Source organism: Indicator indicator, chromosome 5 (assembly GCF_027791375.1).
Source record: "Indicator indicator isolate 239-I01 chromosome 5, UM_Iind_1.1, whole genome shotgun sequence".
Taxonomy (NCBI): domain Eukaryota; kingdom Metazoa; phylum Chordata; class Aves; order Piciformes; family Indicatoridae; genus Indicator; species Indicator indicator.
The window spans coordinates 19,923,325-19,940,502 of NC_072014.1; the positions used below are offsets into that span (position 1 = coordinate 19,923,325).

Here is a 17,178-nt window from a genome sequence, read left to right on the forward strand (position 1 = left end):
TTATAGAGCTGTAAATTATTAGCATGGAACTTCCGGACACTCTCTTCTGTCGTTTTAACTGTCAGACAAGTGCCTAAAGTACTCAGCTGGGTACCGCATACTCCATTTCTTCATCTAGGAAGGCCGCAAATATTCACTGTTGTGAGGTAGGTGGGAGTCCCGGCTGCAGATAACAGTTAACGTTTGCGAGCTGTAGGGAGGAAAAGCGCAGCGCTGATGGCTCATTGTGCTCCGCGCTGGGGGCTGCCGGGCGCTCAGGCAGTTGCCTCCCACCTCGCAGACCCCCGTCCGCCTCGCCAGCGCCGCCCTCCCGGGGCGACCTTTCCCATCGTGCCGCTCCCGACCAATGAGCGGCCTCAGCCCCGCCTGTTCCGCCGGCGTGTCCTGTGGAAGGGGCCGCTCGCGCCTCTTCCTCTTCTGCGGGGGCCGCGCAGCCCGGCTCCGCCAGCCGAGGTGAGTCAAACCCAGCCCAGCCGCGCGCTCGGGCCTCGTGTCGCTCGGCCGGGCCGCCTTGGGCTGGGGGAGGATAGGGAGAGTCGCTGGGGCCAGGCTGAGGGGCTGCCGGGGCCTGCGAGCAGCCGCGCCTCCGGCTGGCAGCGCGGGGCAGGGGCGGGTGTTTCTTACCGGCCTTTCCGAGGTGGAGGCCCCGGCTCTGCCGCCGCGCTTTGCTAGGAGGAAACGGGTGTAGGGTGAGCGGCGGGTCTCGGGGCTGTCGCGGTGCCTTAAACGTGCCTCGCTCTGTGCTTTCAGATGCCCCCAAAAAAGGGAGGAGACGGAGTTAAGTCGCACCCGATCATCGGAAGATTTGGGACGTCCCTGAAGATCGGGATCGTCGGGCTGCCAAACGTTGGGTAGGTGGTCAGGGGAGCCCGGGGCTTGGGCTGTCGGCGGGGTGGAGGAGCAGGTCGGAGCCGTCTGCCAGGGCAGCGCTCCTCGCTTTCCCGGAGTTTGCTTCTGCTTCAGGTAGAGTGACCTGACATAGTTTCTGGGTGAAGATAGGTGCCTGTGTATGTGTATTCGAGCGGATGGAGACAGTCCAAGTCCTTTCTGCTCAGTCACAGACTTAAGATGTTTAGCTTGAAACACTTACAGGTGGAGTGATGTAAAACATTCGGTAATTGTGAGGCCGGGCCTTAGCAATTGCTCAGTTTTATAAAACATTACGTCTTTTGTGTTTTCTTCTTTCCATTGCCTTGAATGTGTAATACACGTTTTTATGCACTTGCATCGAAATTCGTTTTACGTGGTATTTTTTTTTTTTGAGAGAATCGTGTGAAGGAAGGGGTTAATGATACCATAAGTGTCATTAGCAGGGAAGAGGATTTCCGTTTTTGTCAATTCTTCAGAGTTTGTAATGAAAAAAGTTGCGTGAGTTACAGTTTGGGAGAGATGTTGGAGATTACCTGTGTGAAACTATTTGTACTAATTCGCATATCTTATTTACTAAGAGCAGTTGTTAGCATTGTCAAACTTTGTATCTTAAAAAAAATTGGAGGGGAAGTCTTTGAGCATATCTCAGTGTAAGTACTGCATTCTTTCCATTATCATTTAGGGCTTTTTTCCTAGAGTGTAGGTAAATTACACACCAGAAAGGTATTAAGTAGCAGTAACATTTTATAACATGTCAGTGGGGAAAAACAGCATTTTTGCAGCTATGTTGCGATGTCACTTTCAAAGAAAACTGTGACTGACTTTTTTGCATGTTGGCTGTATTCAGGGCAGCTTCAGATTTTTTTTTTTTCCAGTGGCTGAGAAGTTATGTTAAACAACAAAAAAACCCCTGGAATCCAACCCATAATATTTATGGTAGCAGATAGAAGATTCCCGAGTTGATTGATTGTTGCTAACTTTTGTTTTGTAATCTTCACTTGCTTTAAGCAAAAATGTTTGGGTGGGTTTTTTTTGTTGTTTGTGGGCTGTGGTTTTGGTTTGTTTGGTGGTGCGCTTTTTTTTGTTTGTTTTGTTTTGCCTGATACCACTTGCAGGGTTTTTTTCCATTGATAGTTAACAAGGGTGGAAACAGTTTGGTAAGGTGGAACTGTATTTTAATATGCACAAAAGGTTACTTGTAATTGATTCACTGATGTAGTTTGCCTTCCATGCCCTTTCTTTCCTCTTTTGGTTATTGCTTACTGCTTAGATGCTAAGTTAAAGTTGTGTTAATATGTAAATATGTCTGAAGAAACAATTGTGTGAAGAGCTGCTGAGTGTTGGCAAAACTAATTCATTCAGAATAAGTTTCAAACATCCTTATAAGGCTGTCACTTCGTGCTCATGGGAAATGAGTAGTGGCAAAATGAGTGCTTTGCTTTTGACTTGGTGACTGACTGCAATATAGTCACTTAGGGGAATTTTCAGGTGCAAAGAAGAAAGATAAGCATCATTGGGTTTCCATGGGACATTCTGTTTGCATATTTGAAAGCGTCTTGTACTAGAATCAGGGCAATGGCACTGAAGTAAATGGGTGGAAGGGGAGGTATTTCAGTCCTGCTTCTGATTGAAACTTCTTTAAGAATGTGTGTATTTCCATTATAGGAAATCAACATTTTTCAATGTGTTAACAAAGAGTCAAGCGGCAGCAGAAAACTTTCCTTTCTGTACTATTGATCCAAATGAGAGTCGAGTACCTGTGCCAGATGACAGATTTGACTTCCTATGCCAGTATCACAAACCCCCAAGGTAACTCAAATTCTCGATACTTTTCTTCAACTAAGCGTCTAAGACAGTATTGCTGAACCCAGAGTTTTCTTATAAGTTTAATGCAACTGTAAGCTTTTACTGACATCTGTTTTAGAATCTGAAATTGTGTATGTATATGCATTCTACTTCCAGTATGACCTTTGTAGCATGAGAATGAGAAATCTAGGAGCTGGTAGTCATTGCATTATTTGGTGTGTGGTGATCCCGACTTAGGAGGTAGTGGCTCCCAAGTGACTTGGAGGATCTTCTGAGGAAGTTTGGAAAATGAGCGGTAATGGACGTACCTAATGTGTCTTGAGGTTGCTCATTTGTAATATTTCCACCCTGTATTTTGTATTGTTCAGAATATTGTATATGCTATAAGTATTTAAACATATACCAACATACCTATGTTCTTGGTCTTTTCACGTTAGGCTTTATGGGCAGCTTTTATACCCTTGACCCTTTCGTAGGCTCAGGTACTTGTTACCTCGTATATTCAGTGATATTTTTACAATACATTTCTTCTAATAGTGTCCTTATTCTAGGAGTGTGTTAATTTTGTTACATCAGTGTTGTGGGTTTTTTTTTTTGCTATTGACTATTTCTGTAATCTATATATTCAGTGTGGGAAGTGATTTTTGCTTGAACAGCAAAACTTCAGGTCTTAAATAGACACTTGTAACTTGTTAATTTCGATTTGCAGCTACTTGCAGAGCTATCTGGGATAACGCGAGTGTATGTAAATCACAGGGGAAATTAGCATACATGTCTGTGCTTTTGTTCAGTGCTTGGGCCTCAGTTTTAGAGCCAGGTCACATCCACAGTTATTCACTGATCAAAAAGCCATTTGTTAACTTAATTTTCATGTCTGAACAAGTTACTTCTGTCTAATTTCTGTGTGCTTTTTATATATTGAAAAATGCATTAATATGGAGCTATTTGTTTAGGTGGTTTGTTAAAACATCTTGTTTTTATTGCTTAAGGTGGTACTAAGTGTACTTGCTACTATATGGATCATAAATCAAACCTGCCAAATTTGAGAGAAAACTTTTTGGCTATTGATTGTGCCAGAATGGTGGTGTGTCTTTAAGTTTTTTTGACAAAATTGTTCTAAGTTATAATATTGTTGCTGCTTTTGCCCTATCACTTAGCTATGATGGGCTACTTCAAATTAGTAGTTGAAGTGACAAAGATTACCTCATCCTGCCTTTGGCCATCTCTCCTTACAAGGAGTGCTAAGATGCTAAATACCTGTATGCATGCTCTCTGACTCCCAACTCTCTCTGGAAAAAAATCACCTTTAAATATTAATAAAAATAGTGTATTTACTGAATCTGTATTCAGTAAGTAAACTGCATTGAATAATAAGGTGGCTATAAATAGTAAATCAGCTTTCATTTGTATGGTGTTTTGACTTTAAGAGAGTATTCGTTACTGAAAATCAATGGATGTGGGAATTGGTGAGTAGTTACAGCTCCTGAGTTGACTTAATAGTGCTTATATTGTTGTAACAGTAATAATGCAGTGACACACTGGTGATAATTCAGTAGCAGAGTAGACTGAGGTAACTTGTTGGGGTGTTTGTGCTTGTCTGCCTGAGACTAACTCAGGAAAAGAAGGCTGCGGCTATGAAGATACACAACTGAATTATAATTTAAATTCCTAATTTTCTCTTGTATAGTCTTGATTTTATTCTTCATCTTTATGTAATATGTACTGTTTTAATTTTCTACTTGTTTGGATTAGTAGATGTAATCAATCTGTGTGTGCATAATGTTTTATAAACAGTGAGATCTATTTAAATTAGACTCTTGTCTAGCCTCTAGATTTCGTCTTTTAAATCTAAGGCATGGAGTTTATTTCCCGTATGTTACATTTAGTCATCATATAACTCAAGTAATTGTTGGGAAGTGTTAAAAAGAAATAGGAGACTTGGCCTATAACTCATTTTAGTTAAGACAAAAGTCATCTTGCTTTGATGCTTGTTGTGAGTGAGGGAAGAGTGGAACTGGGCTGGCAGTTGCTGTCTGTCACTGAGCTGAGATTTCTGCTGTTGCTGTGTAGAGGTGGACTCTGTTGCTGAGAGTATTGCTAGTGTGAGTTTGTGGCTGATATGCCATTGGAGGAAGAGTTGAGCTCTTCAGGTACCATTGATTGCTTGGAGATGCCATCTCCAGAAGAAGAAAACCTCAGCTTGCATGGGACTGTCACTTGATAGCCTGTACTGGAAGCTGAGTGATATTGTTTAATTGTAAATGAAATCATGTAGGCAACAATTTAGAGATTATTATGTAAAGGTAAGTCTCTACTTAATAGATTAAATTATGCTGCCGGAACTTACAATATGTGCTTTTTCTCTTTCTGCAGCAGTGGATGATGTATATGAGTGTATAAGTAAGTTCAGTCATGCAGAGCGTACATTGAAGGTGGGCTCCAAGAACTTCCAGTAGAAACTGCTGTGTCACTGCCAAATGAATTACCTGAGCAGATTTCCATGAGCTTTAATGTTACCTGTTGTTCGCTTGCTGGTGTGAGTGAAATTGTGGGTATTAACAAGAGACCTTAATATATGAAAAATAATTCTGAATGCTTGTTTTAAAGTCTCAGTATATATTCTGTTACTAACTTATGTATTTGAACTACTTATTTGTTTATTCTAAATTGTGTATGATACTCAGTGAAGACTCACATTTGTTACATTGTGCCTCATGTAAATTTTCAGAAAGGAAGGACTATTGGGTTTTTATTTTGTCTGCTTTCTACCCCTGTTTCCCCAACTCTGGTAGTTTCAGGCAAGATTTGACAGACTAATGATTGAATTAGTTCCAGTTTAGTAATTGGGAAGATAATATTTTCTTTGGACTGATGACTCGGACTGATGACTCAGCAGGTACTAAAGCAAAAACATATATTTTATTTTTTTCCCTTAATCTATGACTCTTAAGCAGGTAGCAGAGGATGAGATCTGTTCATTCCAAAATCTGATTTTCCAAAATGGAAAAGAGACTTTTTCATCTCAGCAACTAGCTTCTGCCTTGAAAATTGGAACTTGGAAGCCAGAAACAGTTGCTCTGCTAGCTGCAGTTAATATTTTAATGGGACATTTTAGAAGTGATGGGTTCCTTCCATGAAAAAAGAACTGTGTGTAGCACAGATAATAAAAGCTTTAATAAAGCTATTCTCATGTGGGGTTTTTTGCCTTAATCACCTTAAGCCAGAAACGTTTTTAGTTTAAGCATGTCCAAATGATGTCACTTGGACAAGTGATTGCTGTTGTAACTCCAAATCATGGAAGCCTCTGAGTATGTATAGCCACCAAGCTTAACCCATATGATCCTGCTTACTACCACAGCTGTAGCATACAGTGCCTGTCCAGGAGATGTGTGTCAGTAATGACATTTGATTCAAAGCAGTGTAAACCTAAGCTGTGTTTTAACTGTAAATAGGTAGAACTGAAGGACTGTATTGGATGATAGTAATCAACTTGAGTAAAAACATTAATAAAAAAATGTGGGTTTAAAGTCTGTTTCTACATCCTCCTCTGATTAAAATCAAATGAGATTATAAGCAGGAATGAGAAAAATTTAAATAGTTTGGTTCATGCTTTCTCAAGCTACCTGATTTAATTCCTTGTTTGATTTCACCTGTAAGCAGGTGTGTTGCCTTGTGTGTATGTGTTCACAAGACAATGCTTATTGGAGCCACAAACGTCTCTCTCTAACTTAGACTGGTTTTCATCTATCTTTTCTGTTTGGAAATGAGCCAAAAGTAGTGGTGAGGGCAAGTTGGGAGTTGGGTGGCTTTCTAAGAAGTCACAATACATGTTTTCCTTCTATGTTGCTACTTAAGGTCATTTGTGAACTCTGAATGGATGACTCTTATTTAAATTATATGAGTTTTCTGCGTTTAAAGGCAGAATTGTCTTGGCTAGAACCAGGAGATAGATGGGTAGCACATTTGACTTCTCCAGCTTTCCTTTTCCCTTTGGTAATTGTATCCTAATATTGAAGAATCTGGCCTTTTTGGTATGTGGGACCTAGGGTCAAGTACGCCTCTCAAAAGCTGAGAGAAATTAATTGAACTATTCAATAAATTAATAAAAAATGAATGTTTTATGAGGTTGTCAATTATTTGGAACTTAATTGAAGGCATTGTGTATATTTCTAGGCTCTCCTGGCGGCTGTGAGATTTCAGTAAACTATTAAATGCTGCAGAGAAGTTATTGGGGTGTTGTTTTCATTGAAGAAGAGAGATTGTGGAAGCCTAGGAAACCCTTGGGTAAAAACCCAAGGAAAGAAGTGGAGATTTGGTTACGTTTTTTCAATCTAAGGCAAAGCTTCAGGCTATGTTAGCTGTGAGGTTTCTCAACAACAAAAAAAATGTTAGAAACTAGAGAAATAAATGTGTACCTCCTCCAAGTTTTTTGAAATTAAAAAAAAAAGACAACAAATTGCAGATACCGCATGTGTCTGCATTTTAAAAGAACAAAGGTAATGTTGCATTGTACTCTTCAGGACTATACTGAACAGGTCTGGTAAAGAAATCTTCTTGCCTGTCTAAATAATTGTTTTGGACAGTAGTTTGAAACCAGTTGATGAGAAATGGGCCTCCTCTGCAAAATGCATAAACCTAAGGATACATAAGCCCCTTATTCCTGAATAAGTACTGTAATCACTGCACTACAAAACTGTACTTTCTTTGGCTAATTAAGTCTTGTGCTCTTTGCACATTAGCTTGTACAGTCAAGGCAGTGTGCTAGCACAAAACTGCTGTTGCTGTAAAGTGAGTTAAAAACCCCCTTGGTCAAGTATTACATTTATGCTTAAAATGTGGAGATGCTTCTGGATTTGGTAATCTGTTTCATACTATAAATTCCTGGGATGTGCTTTCTGATAGATTGATATTGCACTGATATGTACAAATGATCAGTTGATGCCACCTCTTCCTCATGGTCATTTGAGGCTCAATGACGTTATGCTAATACTGACTAACGAATCTTAAGAAATGGATATTAATTGGATATTGTTTAGTTTTATAATGTTTACCCTTTGCCCTTCAAAGCATAGGTGAATGTGACTGGTGTGTGCTTTTGTCTGCTTTGCTCTGTATTCATCTTTCTATGATGAAAGAGAGATTTAAGCTTGGGAAGGGCATTGCCGAGCATGGGCATAGTTTTATTTTGACTGTAATGTTAGCTTTGTGGTACCCAAGGTGAAGGTGAGAAAACATCTGGAAACCCGGATACTCATCTTCAAAGATCTCTTCTTACATTAGTCAGTTGTGAAATAAATGTGCTGAGGTTTCCTTTCCATTGTCTAGCAAATGAGGTTGTTTCTGATGACAGAGTGGTCTATCTGCATATGAAGATACTGTCTTGCTCTAAAGTGACATCTTTGTAGTGAAAGTGTGAATTCTTCTGACGGCTGGCCAGGAAGTTAATCCTGCCAGAATAACGAGAGGGGAGCATGGAAGAAGGACATCTTTAACACCACCTTTGTTTTTCTTAAAACACAATTTAAAATGATGGAGAAGTGCTTTAAAGAGTGGTGTTTTTAGTACCTTGCTGTTGATTTACTTATGTGTCAAAAGCAAGGAATGATATCAATTCTGACTGTGAAGCTGCTGCTGTTTCTGCTGTGGTTCTAGTTCCTAGTTTCTTTTTTCACTGTCCGCATTACTCCTGGTAGTGTTTTAACCTTAAGGATTTGCTGTTTCTGCTTGAGTTCATGTACTGGTAAATTAAAAAAAAGGATGCTTGCTAAGAAAACCATAGGGGGACAAAAAAGTGACATTTTTCAAAGATTGTTTACTTCAGGTTGTAGTTGTATTTATCTTCTTTCTCCTGCATTCAGCAGTGTCAACTTGCAGTATACAACGTCTGTCTTTCCAAAGATGAGCCCCTCTTTTCCTGGGTCTAGTGAAGCTGAAAGCTAAAAGTCAACATATTTTGTACCAGAATTTAAGTAATTCATGCTACATTGTAAATATTTTCTTGCTTCTGTTTTTAAATTCACTCTTCTGGGTATTGTGTTCTATTCGTGCTTGTACGAATGTATTAATGACATGAAACGTAATTAAGTTCCTAATTTATTACACTTGACAGGTGTGTGACTTTGAACTCCACCTTGGCAAAGAAAGAGATTTTGTTCATATCTTGTATTGTGAGATTAGCTTACTCAAAATAAATAATTTTTGTTGGAGAGTGTTAGAGGACTATCGAAAACAAAACCAGAATAAGATCTGTAGCTTTGAGGTCACCACACTTCCAGAAAGACTGATGTTGCGTAGTAAAACAGACTCTAATTTATCATGTCTTCCCAAATTAGGGAGATAAGAGGCAGCGCATCTGCTAATATTAAACTCTGTGTTGTGTTATTTGCAGTGAAATGAAAATGGGACAGCATTAAAAGAGCAAGTTGGAAACTTGTTTTGTTCTACCTAAACCCATTGCTTTGAGCAGAGAGAATGACCTGTAGAATGATCTGTATGCACAGACCATATAAAGGTGCTTTTAGTCAACACACCATCACAAAGTTTCAGTTCTTAGGGGTTGTGTGTGTTGTTTTGTTTCCTTAATTCATCTAGATTTTGAGAGATAATTTTCTTTAGAGTATACCTGAACAGGTTAATACCTGTTAAGTTATTCACTCATTTAAAAACAACTTGAGAGTCTGCACAGAATAAAAGGCTTGCCGTTTATAGATAGTTGTATGGGCTTCCTGTAGTTCTAAAAGTTTTTTGGGTTTTTTTTTTTGCTGTTCTTGTTTTTTTGGTTTGGTTTTGTTAATTTGAACTTCATGTCTGTTCTTTTGTTGCTATATAAAATGTCATGTAGACATGTCTGCTGACCCATTGCTGTTAACTATTGTGAAAAACATCATAGCTGTTTATGTTAAATTTCAGCTTCATCTCAATTTTTCTGCTTTTTTTGCAAATGCATGCCATAACCCTGATCACTGCTAATTTTAATCACCACCATATTACTAAAAAAAAAAAAAAAAGCCTTGTCTTCTGAGAAAGTTGCTTCACTTACTGAACTAAACAATAGCCCTGGAGGTATTTGATAGCATAGTGTGATGGCCATGTATGTCTTATCACTTTGGTACTATGTTGTTCATTGGAGATGACTGGCTTCATGCTTCAGTGTTCCAGGCCTAGTTGATTACTTGTAGAGTTGTAAGTATGATTCCATGCTTAGAAAGTAGTTTACTGAGAGAACTGGGGTTATTCATCCCAGAGAAAAGAAGGCTCCAGGGAGACCTTATAACAGCCTTCTAGCATTTGAAGGGGGCCTACAGGATAGCTGGAGAAGGACTTTGTAAAAAGACATGTATGACAGGATGGGTGGTAATGGCTTCAGACTGGAAGAAGCTAGATTTGATTAGACATTAGGAAGAAATTCTTCACCATTAGAGCAGAGAGGCACTGGAATGGGTTTTTCAGAGAAATTGTGGAGACTGCAACCCTGGAACTGTTCAAAGCCAGGTTGGATGGGGCCTTGAGCAACCTGGTCTAGTAGGAAGTGTCCCTGCCCATGGCGGGGGGGGGGTTGGAACTAGATGATCTTTAAGGTCCCTTCCAACCTAAACCTTTTACATGGATAATGATAGAGAAATTAATGAATGGTTGATGTTTTACATGAAAGGAGGGAATCTTGCCTTATTATGTGTTGCACATTAAATAAGGAAGAAACAAATCATGTATGATTTGTTTTAGAAAAACAAAATGCTGGATTTTCAGGTTCTGTGCCAAAAGTTTGGGCTAATATGCTTCTGTAATGAAACTTTGACTTCTATGTTTCAGCAAAATTCCAGCCTTTCTGAACGTGGTGGATATTGCTGGCCTAGTGAAAGGAGCCCACACTGGACAAGGCTTGGGAAATTCCTTCTTGTCTCATATTAATGCCTGTGATGGGATCTTTCATCTGATGCGTACGTATACTTATTTATGTGTTCTTTCTGTAAGAACTATGGAACAAATATCCATTATAATTTCAACTTTTCCTGCTCAATTCAAACTCATCAGGTTTTGATTTTTTTCTAGCCAAGAAAATGCTTATAAAACAGGTACATCTTTTGTCATTACCATTGTGGTGGAGACTTAAAAAGGAGCTGGGCTTCTGAAAGTCTGTTTGTTTGGTGTGTTTATTTTATTTTTTTTTTCCAGCAGTGCATGACAGTTGATGTGTTTAGTTTTATAAAGGAAGAGAAATGGAATGTTTTAGTAAAAGGCAGTAGAAAATGAAAATACAGACGTGGTTGCAAGCTATGGGGTTCTGGTCCACACAGGGCAAGTCTTACTTCTTTCCTTTTCCTGACTTCCATATGACTTACACTGAGTCTTGAAAACCCCTCCCACTCACATCTCCTCTGACTTCTGAACATTTCTCAGTTAGATGAAAGGCTTTTTTTTATTCTATCCTTCATCAGCTATTACCACAATCCAGGATAGGCCTTCAGAGTCATATTAACAGCACTTGCAAACTTGGCACTTGAAAGCTTGTTTAAAGTGTATCTTGGTTTAGAGTATACTTTGAGTGGAGAAAAGGTTTCTGGTCTGAAAAGATTGAACTTAATGTTTGCAAATTTGAGGAAACTGAACTGCTGTCTTTTGGTTGGCCATTATTATACAGTGACTGATGAAATAAAATAAAGTAAATCCAGTAGAAATACTTTTTTGTGGTGATGGGAGTAAAAGAGTTGGTGTTTTTAGTGGGCAATGTGTTTCTAAAACAAAACCCAAAGGTGTGGAATGTTACTGTCTTACAGTACTGATTTAGATACTTAGAACCCTTGTTCCCATGAGCTTGTTTTTCGAAGCATATCTGTACAGAGCAGTGTAGTGTACTGATGTGCCTCTACATTCTGCATGCTTGGTGAATAGGTAAGTATGCCACCTCAGTCAAAGGCAATTTATTATACATCAGAAATATCTAGACACTGATTTGGTGGAGAGGGCTGGTACTGTTTCCAACCAAGGATAACAGACTTTGTGAGGAACGGTATTGTGTTCTTAGGTGCTTATACTGTTGTAAAACAAAATGTGCTTTCGGGATCATTGGCCTTTTCTAAGATCTTCTAGTACTACAAGTTATCTATCCCTGTTCATGCATGTGTGGAGCATCACTTCTTCGAAAACTTGTCCTTATTTCTATTTTATATCTAATACTACCATTTTCTATTGAAGTAATTTAACACATACTTTAAGCAGAGTAGAAAACTATGGGCTATCGATTGTAGCTAAGCAGTCAATAGTATTTAAAACTAGATGGTTTTTAAAAGGCAAGGCCAGGTCCTTACTGGGTAGAGTGAAGTAATTCTTTTGAACTTGTGCATCTTTTCATCTTTTAAGAACTAGTATAAGTAACCTTCACATTGATTTAACCGATCAGTATGTTTTAAATATTTGTAACCAGCCAAGGGCCATTGCTACAGTGTCCATTGAAAAAAGGCAGTTTCTGCACATCTATTGTTCTGGAATTGTAATTACTGTTTTGCCTGTTGTCAATTGAGAACAAGTGATAAACCCTTTATAGTTGCTTTGTTTTGATACTTGTATCGTAAGTGTTTGATAAGGAACAGATTAATATATTAGCCAGTGGAGATGGTGCTATTTAATCTAGGTGTTGAATAATCCTAAGAATTTGTTTCAGGTAGCGATTATAAGGGTTAATAAATAGCATTTGTATTTGGTAACTGAAAGGGAAATGAGTCTATTGTGGGGTTTTAAACCATGTGAATACTTTGTATTAACATCTATTTTTTCTGATCGAGTCTTGCATTTACTTGTCACGTGTTTCAGTTTATTTCAAGGATTCTGAATTGTAATGTTTGTGAAGTTTTTGTTCCGGTTTTTCTTCTTTGGGAGCAAAAAAAGTAGTGGAATCACTTTGAATAGCACTTTTTCCTTTCTCTTCTGAAAATCTCAACCTTGCTTCTTATGCTGCTCTTGCTAGATGTTTTACCTAGAATGCAAGCGGAAATAAAAATCCTGTGTTCATTGCCCAACAAACACAAAGATCTTTTGAAATATTGCTTAAGGATAATAATAACATAAAAAAGCTAATGCAGAATTTTGAGATGTAAACCTACTTTGTGGGGCAAACAAAAACGCATACTAGTTCTATTTCCCTTTTTCCACAGTACTGTAATAATGAAGGTTTGGGTCTAAACGCTAGTAATAAAAATAGTAAATTTAAGGGAAAAAAAAAAGAATATTGGTTACACAGCAAAACCTCTAGTTACAAAATCTATAACCCACTGAAGTTTTCAACATACCATGTCAATTTACAAAAACGTATAAACCTTTTTTATATGCTGTAATGTTTTTAACCCACCTTTCTGTCAAAATTATTTCCAATCTAAAAATCCTTTTTTACAAGTGTGGTAGTTTGAGGCTATGCTTAGAAAGTTTTCTACAGATCTTGAGCAGAAAGTGATAGAATGTAAATAAATCACCATTGGTTGTAAAAAGGAAAATAATGATAAGGTCTAAATAATCCCATTGGACAGTTATCTAACGAAGTTGGTGTGTATAAAACTAATTTTTTGCTTAGGCAGTAGTCTTTTTGCTTCCTCTGTTCTGGCAGATACTAGCTCTGGCTTCTGCTGGCTTTGCTGACCTTGGCTGCATTGCTTTGTTGTGGCTAAGTCCTAACAAACTACTCTGGTCTTCTTTCTCTTGTCCCATGTACAGGGGGAAGGGAAGGGAGTAGGAGGGGTAAGCTGGACTGTGAGATTAAGCGTCTCATGCTCTACTGACTGAGCTAGCTGGGCTGTCACAGCTTTTGTTGTGGTTCAAAGCAGTTTTCCCATTAACTCCTGCCTGCCTGCTTCTACCTGTCACTGCTTCAGCTTTTCCTGCCTCTGCCTCTTCCTCACTACTAGGATCACCTGCATTAGACCCAGATATCTGTTTAGAGGCAGAGCAATTGACTGCACGTCTCTCTTGGCACAATGCTATTAACAGGCCTGTTGTTATCACCACAAATAGCAAATTTAGGCACAGTAAGCAGACCATCTTAAGATTCAAATCACGTAGATAACTCTCAGTTATAGGAACACTAAATTCAAGAAACTTGGAAGGAACACTCACAGTTACATTGCCATATTCCCCTAAACCAACAAATCCAAGGCAGTAATCACCAAACCGTAACTTGTTTCTAAACCACAGGATTAGTTTATATACAATGTACCTGCTGACTTGGTCAATCAGTATAGAAACAAACCATTTATAAAGCATCACACTTAAGACAGAGTATACCAAATGCCACAAAACCCAAAATAGCTTCATTTTTTGCTTCCTTGCCTCACATTGGTTGAAATTACCCCTCAACAACGAGTCTGTGGCGTACCTGGAGTTTGTACAGTTTCTTTCATATTGTAGAAACTAAATAGTTTTTGCAAAACCTTAAACTTTCCAGAGCCTGAGAGTGTGAAGGTCTGTTGCATTTTACCATGGTTTGGCCCAAGTTCTTACTGGGTTGTGTGTCTTTAGCATCTTGAGACCATCATTTTTCATTTTGGCAGGTAGTCACTGAAGTACTGCAGTTGTGTAGAAGCTGACTTAAGAGGAACATAAACTGGTTGCTCCTGTTAAAAGGAAATGGGGAGTAGATTGGAAGGTGAGGCTTTGTATGCCATTAATCTGGAAAGGAGGTGTTGTTGAAGATGGAGATGAAAATAAAATGTTCTTAAGAAAAGGTACACTAGGAAATGATTGGGTACTGTGCTTTTCCAAAGCATTAAAAGTTTAGCGTTTTCATTAAGTTTTTGTTGCTCTGGAACAAATTTTCACTTTTAAACACTGAAACCATTGTTCCCTGTCTTTAGGGTGGGTGCTCTAGTGTGCAGTACTGTTGCCCGTGTTAATGGCTAACATGTGAAGCAGAACCCTTTGGAGAACTGGTCTTGCTGTATTTCTGGATGCCAGGCAGAAAGTCAGAAGCAGATTGTTGTGGGGTTTGTGCGGCAGACTTCAAGGTCTGCATGCCTGAGTATATTGAAGAAAGGCTTGTTAGACTTTGACTTATCTTGGTTCAGTTGGTGTTTTTACAAAAAGCAGCTTGAGAATTACTCGAGTTGTATTAAGGTAATGTTAGGCAAGCAAGTGGCTAGCTAGGATTGGGGAGCTTTGGTTGAGTATGATGAGGCAAATTTTGGGTATGTCACTGAAGGTATTTTGTTGTAGTCCTAGGCTAAAGGTTTTGATCCATTTTTTTATTTATTGAGAATGCGTGGAATTGTATTTTCTTTAGGGAAGAAGCTTTGTCTTTTAGCTGCCATAACAGAATTTACTGTTGTTACCTCTTTGTGTTATGAGGTGGATTTTGGAGAAGGTTGTGCCTGTCAGTTTATGCACCACAGGGGACATAGGTGAACTGCAGCTGTAGTACTCTCAAAGTAATTACAATTACATTTCTGATGGAATTGTGGAAGTTCTGGGTGGTGTTTTCCTAGACTGTTTCTTCTGTGGCATAAAACTGAGGACAACCAAGATTTATTTCTGTTTGGCTATTTCTCCGCTTCTCTGTTTTCAATTAACTAAAGTAAGTACAGAATTCATTAAATCAATGAAAACATTGTTTTAATGTCTAAGGTGTATTTTAATATGTCAAAAGAAACAAAATTGTGTGTGAACAGAACATGGTAAGGTAATAGGACAAGAAAAAGGGCAGGTAAGCTTGTATTGAGCATCACTGTATTTTTGTACACAATTAGTAACAGAATGAAGTATTCACTTAGCAAGCAAGGTAAATAAGTTTTCCTATGCAGAATAGAGCAATACATTCTTGAATTTTGATAGTTCCTATGGATTTTTTTTTCTGTTAAAATGCACAAACTGAAAATTAATTACTGATGTTTAAAATAAACCATATGATTTCAGTACACTTAAAAGACAATTCAGTGGTTTCTTTTTGGTCAAAGCCAGTGATGAAACCTCAAACAGATACGCTTGCTTGGTTATTGGCTGAATGAATGGGAAATTTAATTTTAATTTTAAAACTGCTTTTATGTCCTGGATAGTGACATCTACAGCATTAGTACCATAGTAACCTGGCACAGCTTTGTTCAGCTCTGAAGTTTCACTGTGTTATGATTTATGAAAAATTTATAAGGCAAGTATGATATTAATACAAATATTAATATTTATTAATATGAAAAATTGCAAAAAACTTACTAATAGTTTCAGTGTATGGCTGGAATATATTTACAACGGGAATGTACAATATTTAGGCAATATTTAACAATTTAAGGCAAAACGGGGTAGGGGAAATTGGGAGAGTCCTTGGTGCAGTACGGTGCTTGACCACTAGGGGAGACTCCAGAAGGACCTTGCCAAAACGGTGAGTCAGACAGAACCACTAACAAAGAGGCAAGGTAAACTAATTACTCACAGTAAGTTCCACCCACCTAGAGGGGTGCTGCTGCTGTATGTTAGCAGGTAAGGCTTTTGAGGCTTCTTCCCAGGATCTCACAGGCTGTCTTGGGCTTTCAGGCTCTTAGACAAATAGCCTGTTTTGATGTCTTCACAACGAGGTCTGGTTTTGCAAAGTGGGTGCATAGGCTGGAAGTGACTTATTACTGCAGGGCACAATGCTCAGGGGCTTGGCTAACCTTGGCTTTGTCCCTTCTGCCTGGCAAGACACTTCTGTCTGTTCCTGGGCTTTTACGACGTGTGAAGGGCACTTGTGTCTTTCTGGGTAAACTGAGGCACGGCGCAGATTCTAACTTGCAAGGAAAGCAAGGCTTGGCTTCTCTGAGTTGCAGGGCAGGGCAAGGCTTGGCTTGCAGGGTCAGGCTCGTGACTTCTCTCCCAGGTCTTAGACAAAGCAAGTCAAGGCAAGGCATCACTTGCCCGAGATTCAATTTGGCCAATAGGGCAACTGAAGCAAGCAGAAAAGTTAACCAATAAAATGGGATTCTGGCAGGCCGTGACCATAAAAGGCAAAGACATAGGCCGAGTCTAGGAGAAGCATGGCCAGTGCACGAGCTCTTTCACCATAAAGGGAGAACATATCCCTTGTTTACCAGACGTTTTGGTGCCTGGATTGCTTTGTCCTTTTCCTGCATTTCCCCGCACCCCTGCAGGAGGGAGGGGGAGAGGGGGATCATTCCAGGACTTGTTTTGGGTTTATCTTGGGCCCGTTTGGTACCATCACCATGCACTCTAATTTCAAACATTTCTGACAGTTCTTTTTCATGTTTCAGACATATTATGGTTTTAATTGAGTCAGCAATGCTTTCACAGTGGCAGAAGGCAGAGTGTTTGAAGATTGTAATAGTGTTTCTTCCTAAGTTGTATGGTTTTAACTACCTTTCAAGTTCTATGACGTATCTGTCAGAAGTACGTGTAGAAAATTAATTTCTTCATATGGTGGCCTAAAAATGGTGATCTTGTTATATGTGCAAATTTACAAATTGCTCTTAAATAATGCTTTAATGAAGAAAATGGTAGATGTCAGTATTTAGTCTCTGCTACAGTTCTGTCCAGTTT

The 17,178-nt window shown here is 38.9% G+C and overlaps 1 protein-coding gene across 2 annotated transcripts in view; it reads left to right on the top strand.

The window, feature by feature from the left end:
• The first annotated feature begins 433 nt into the window (after nt 1-433).
• Nucleotides 434-17,178, top strand: part of OLA1 (Obg like ATPase 1) — a 98,662-nt gene continuing 81,917 nt past the window's right edge. The window contains exons 1-4 of one of the 2 annotated variants that reach the window (XM_054381037.1): nt 434-453; nt 751-851; nt 2,536-2,679; nt 10,486-10,613. In XM_054381037.1, the coding sequence (XP_054237012.1) occupies nt 751-851; nt 2,536-2,679; nt 10,486-10,613 (373 nt within the window). In that variant the 5' untranslated portion in view covers nt 434-453. Of the gene's footprint in view, nt 454-750; nt 852-2,535; nt 2,680-10,485; nt 10,614-17,178 lie in introns of those variants that run through there. The other variant, XM_054381038.1, reaches the window with a different exon arrangement.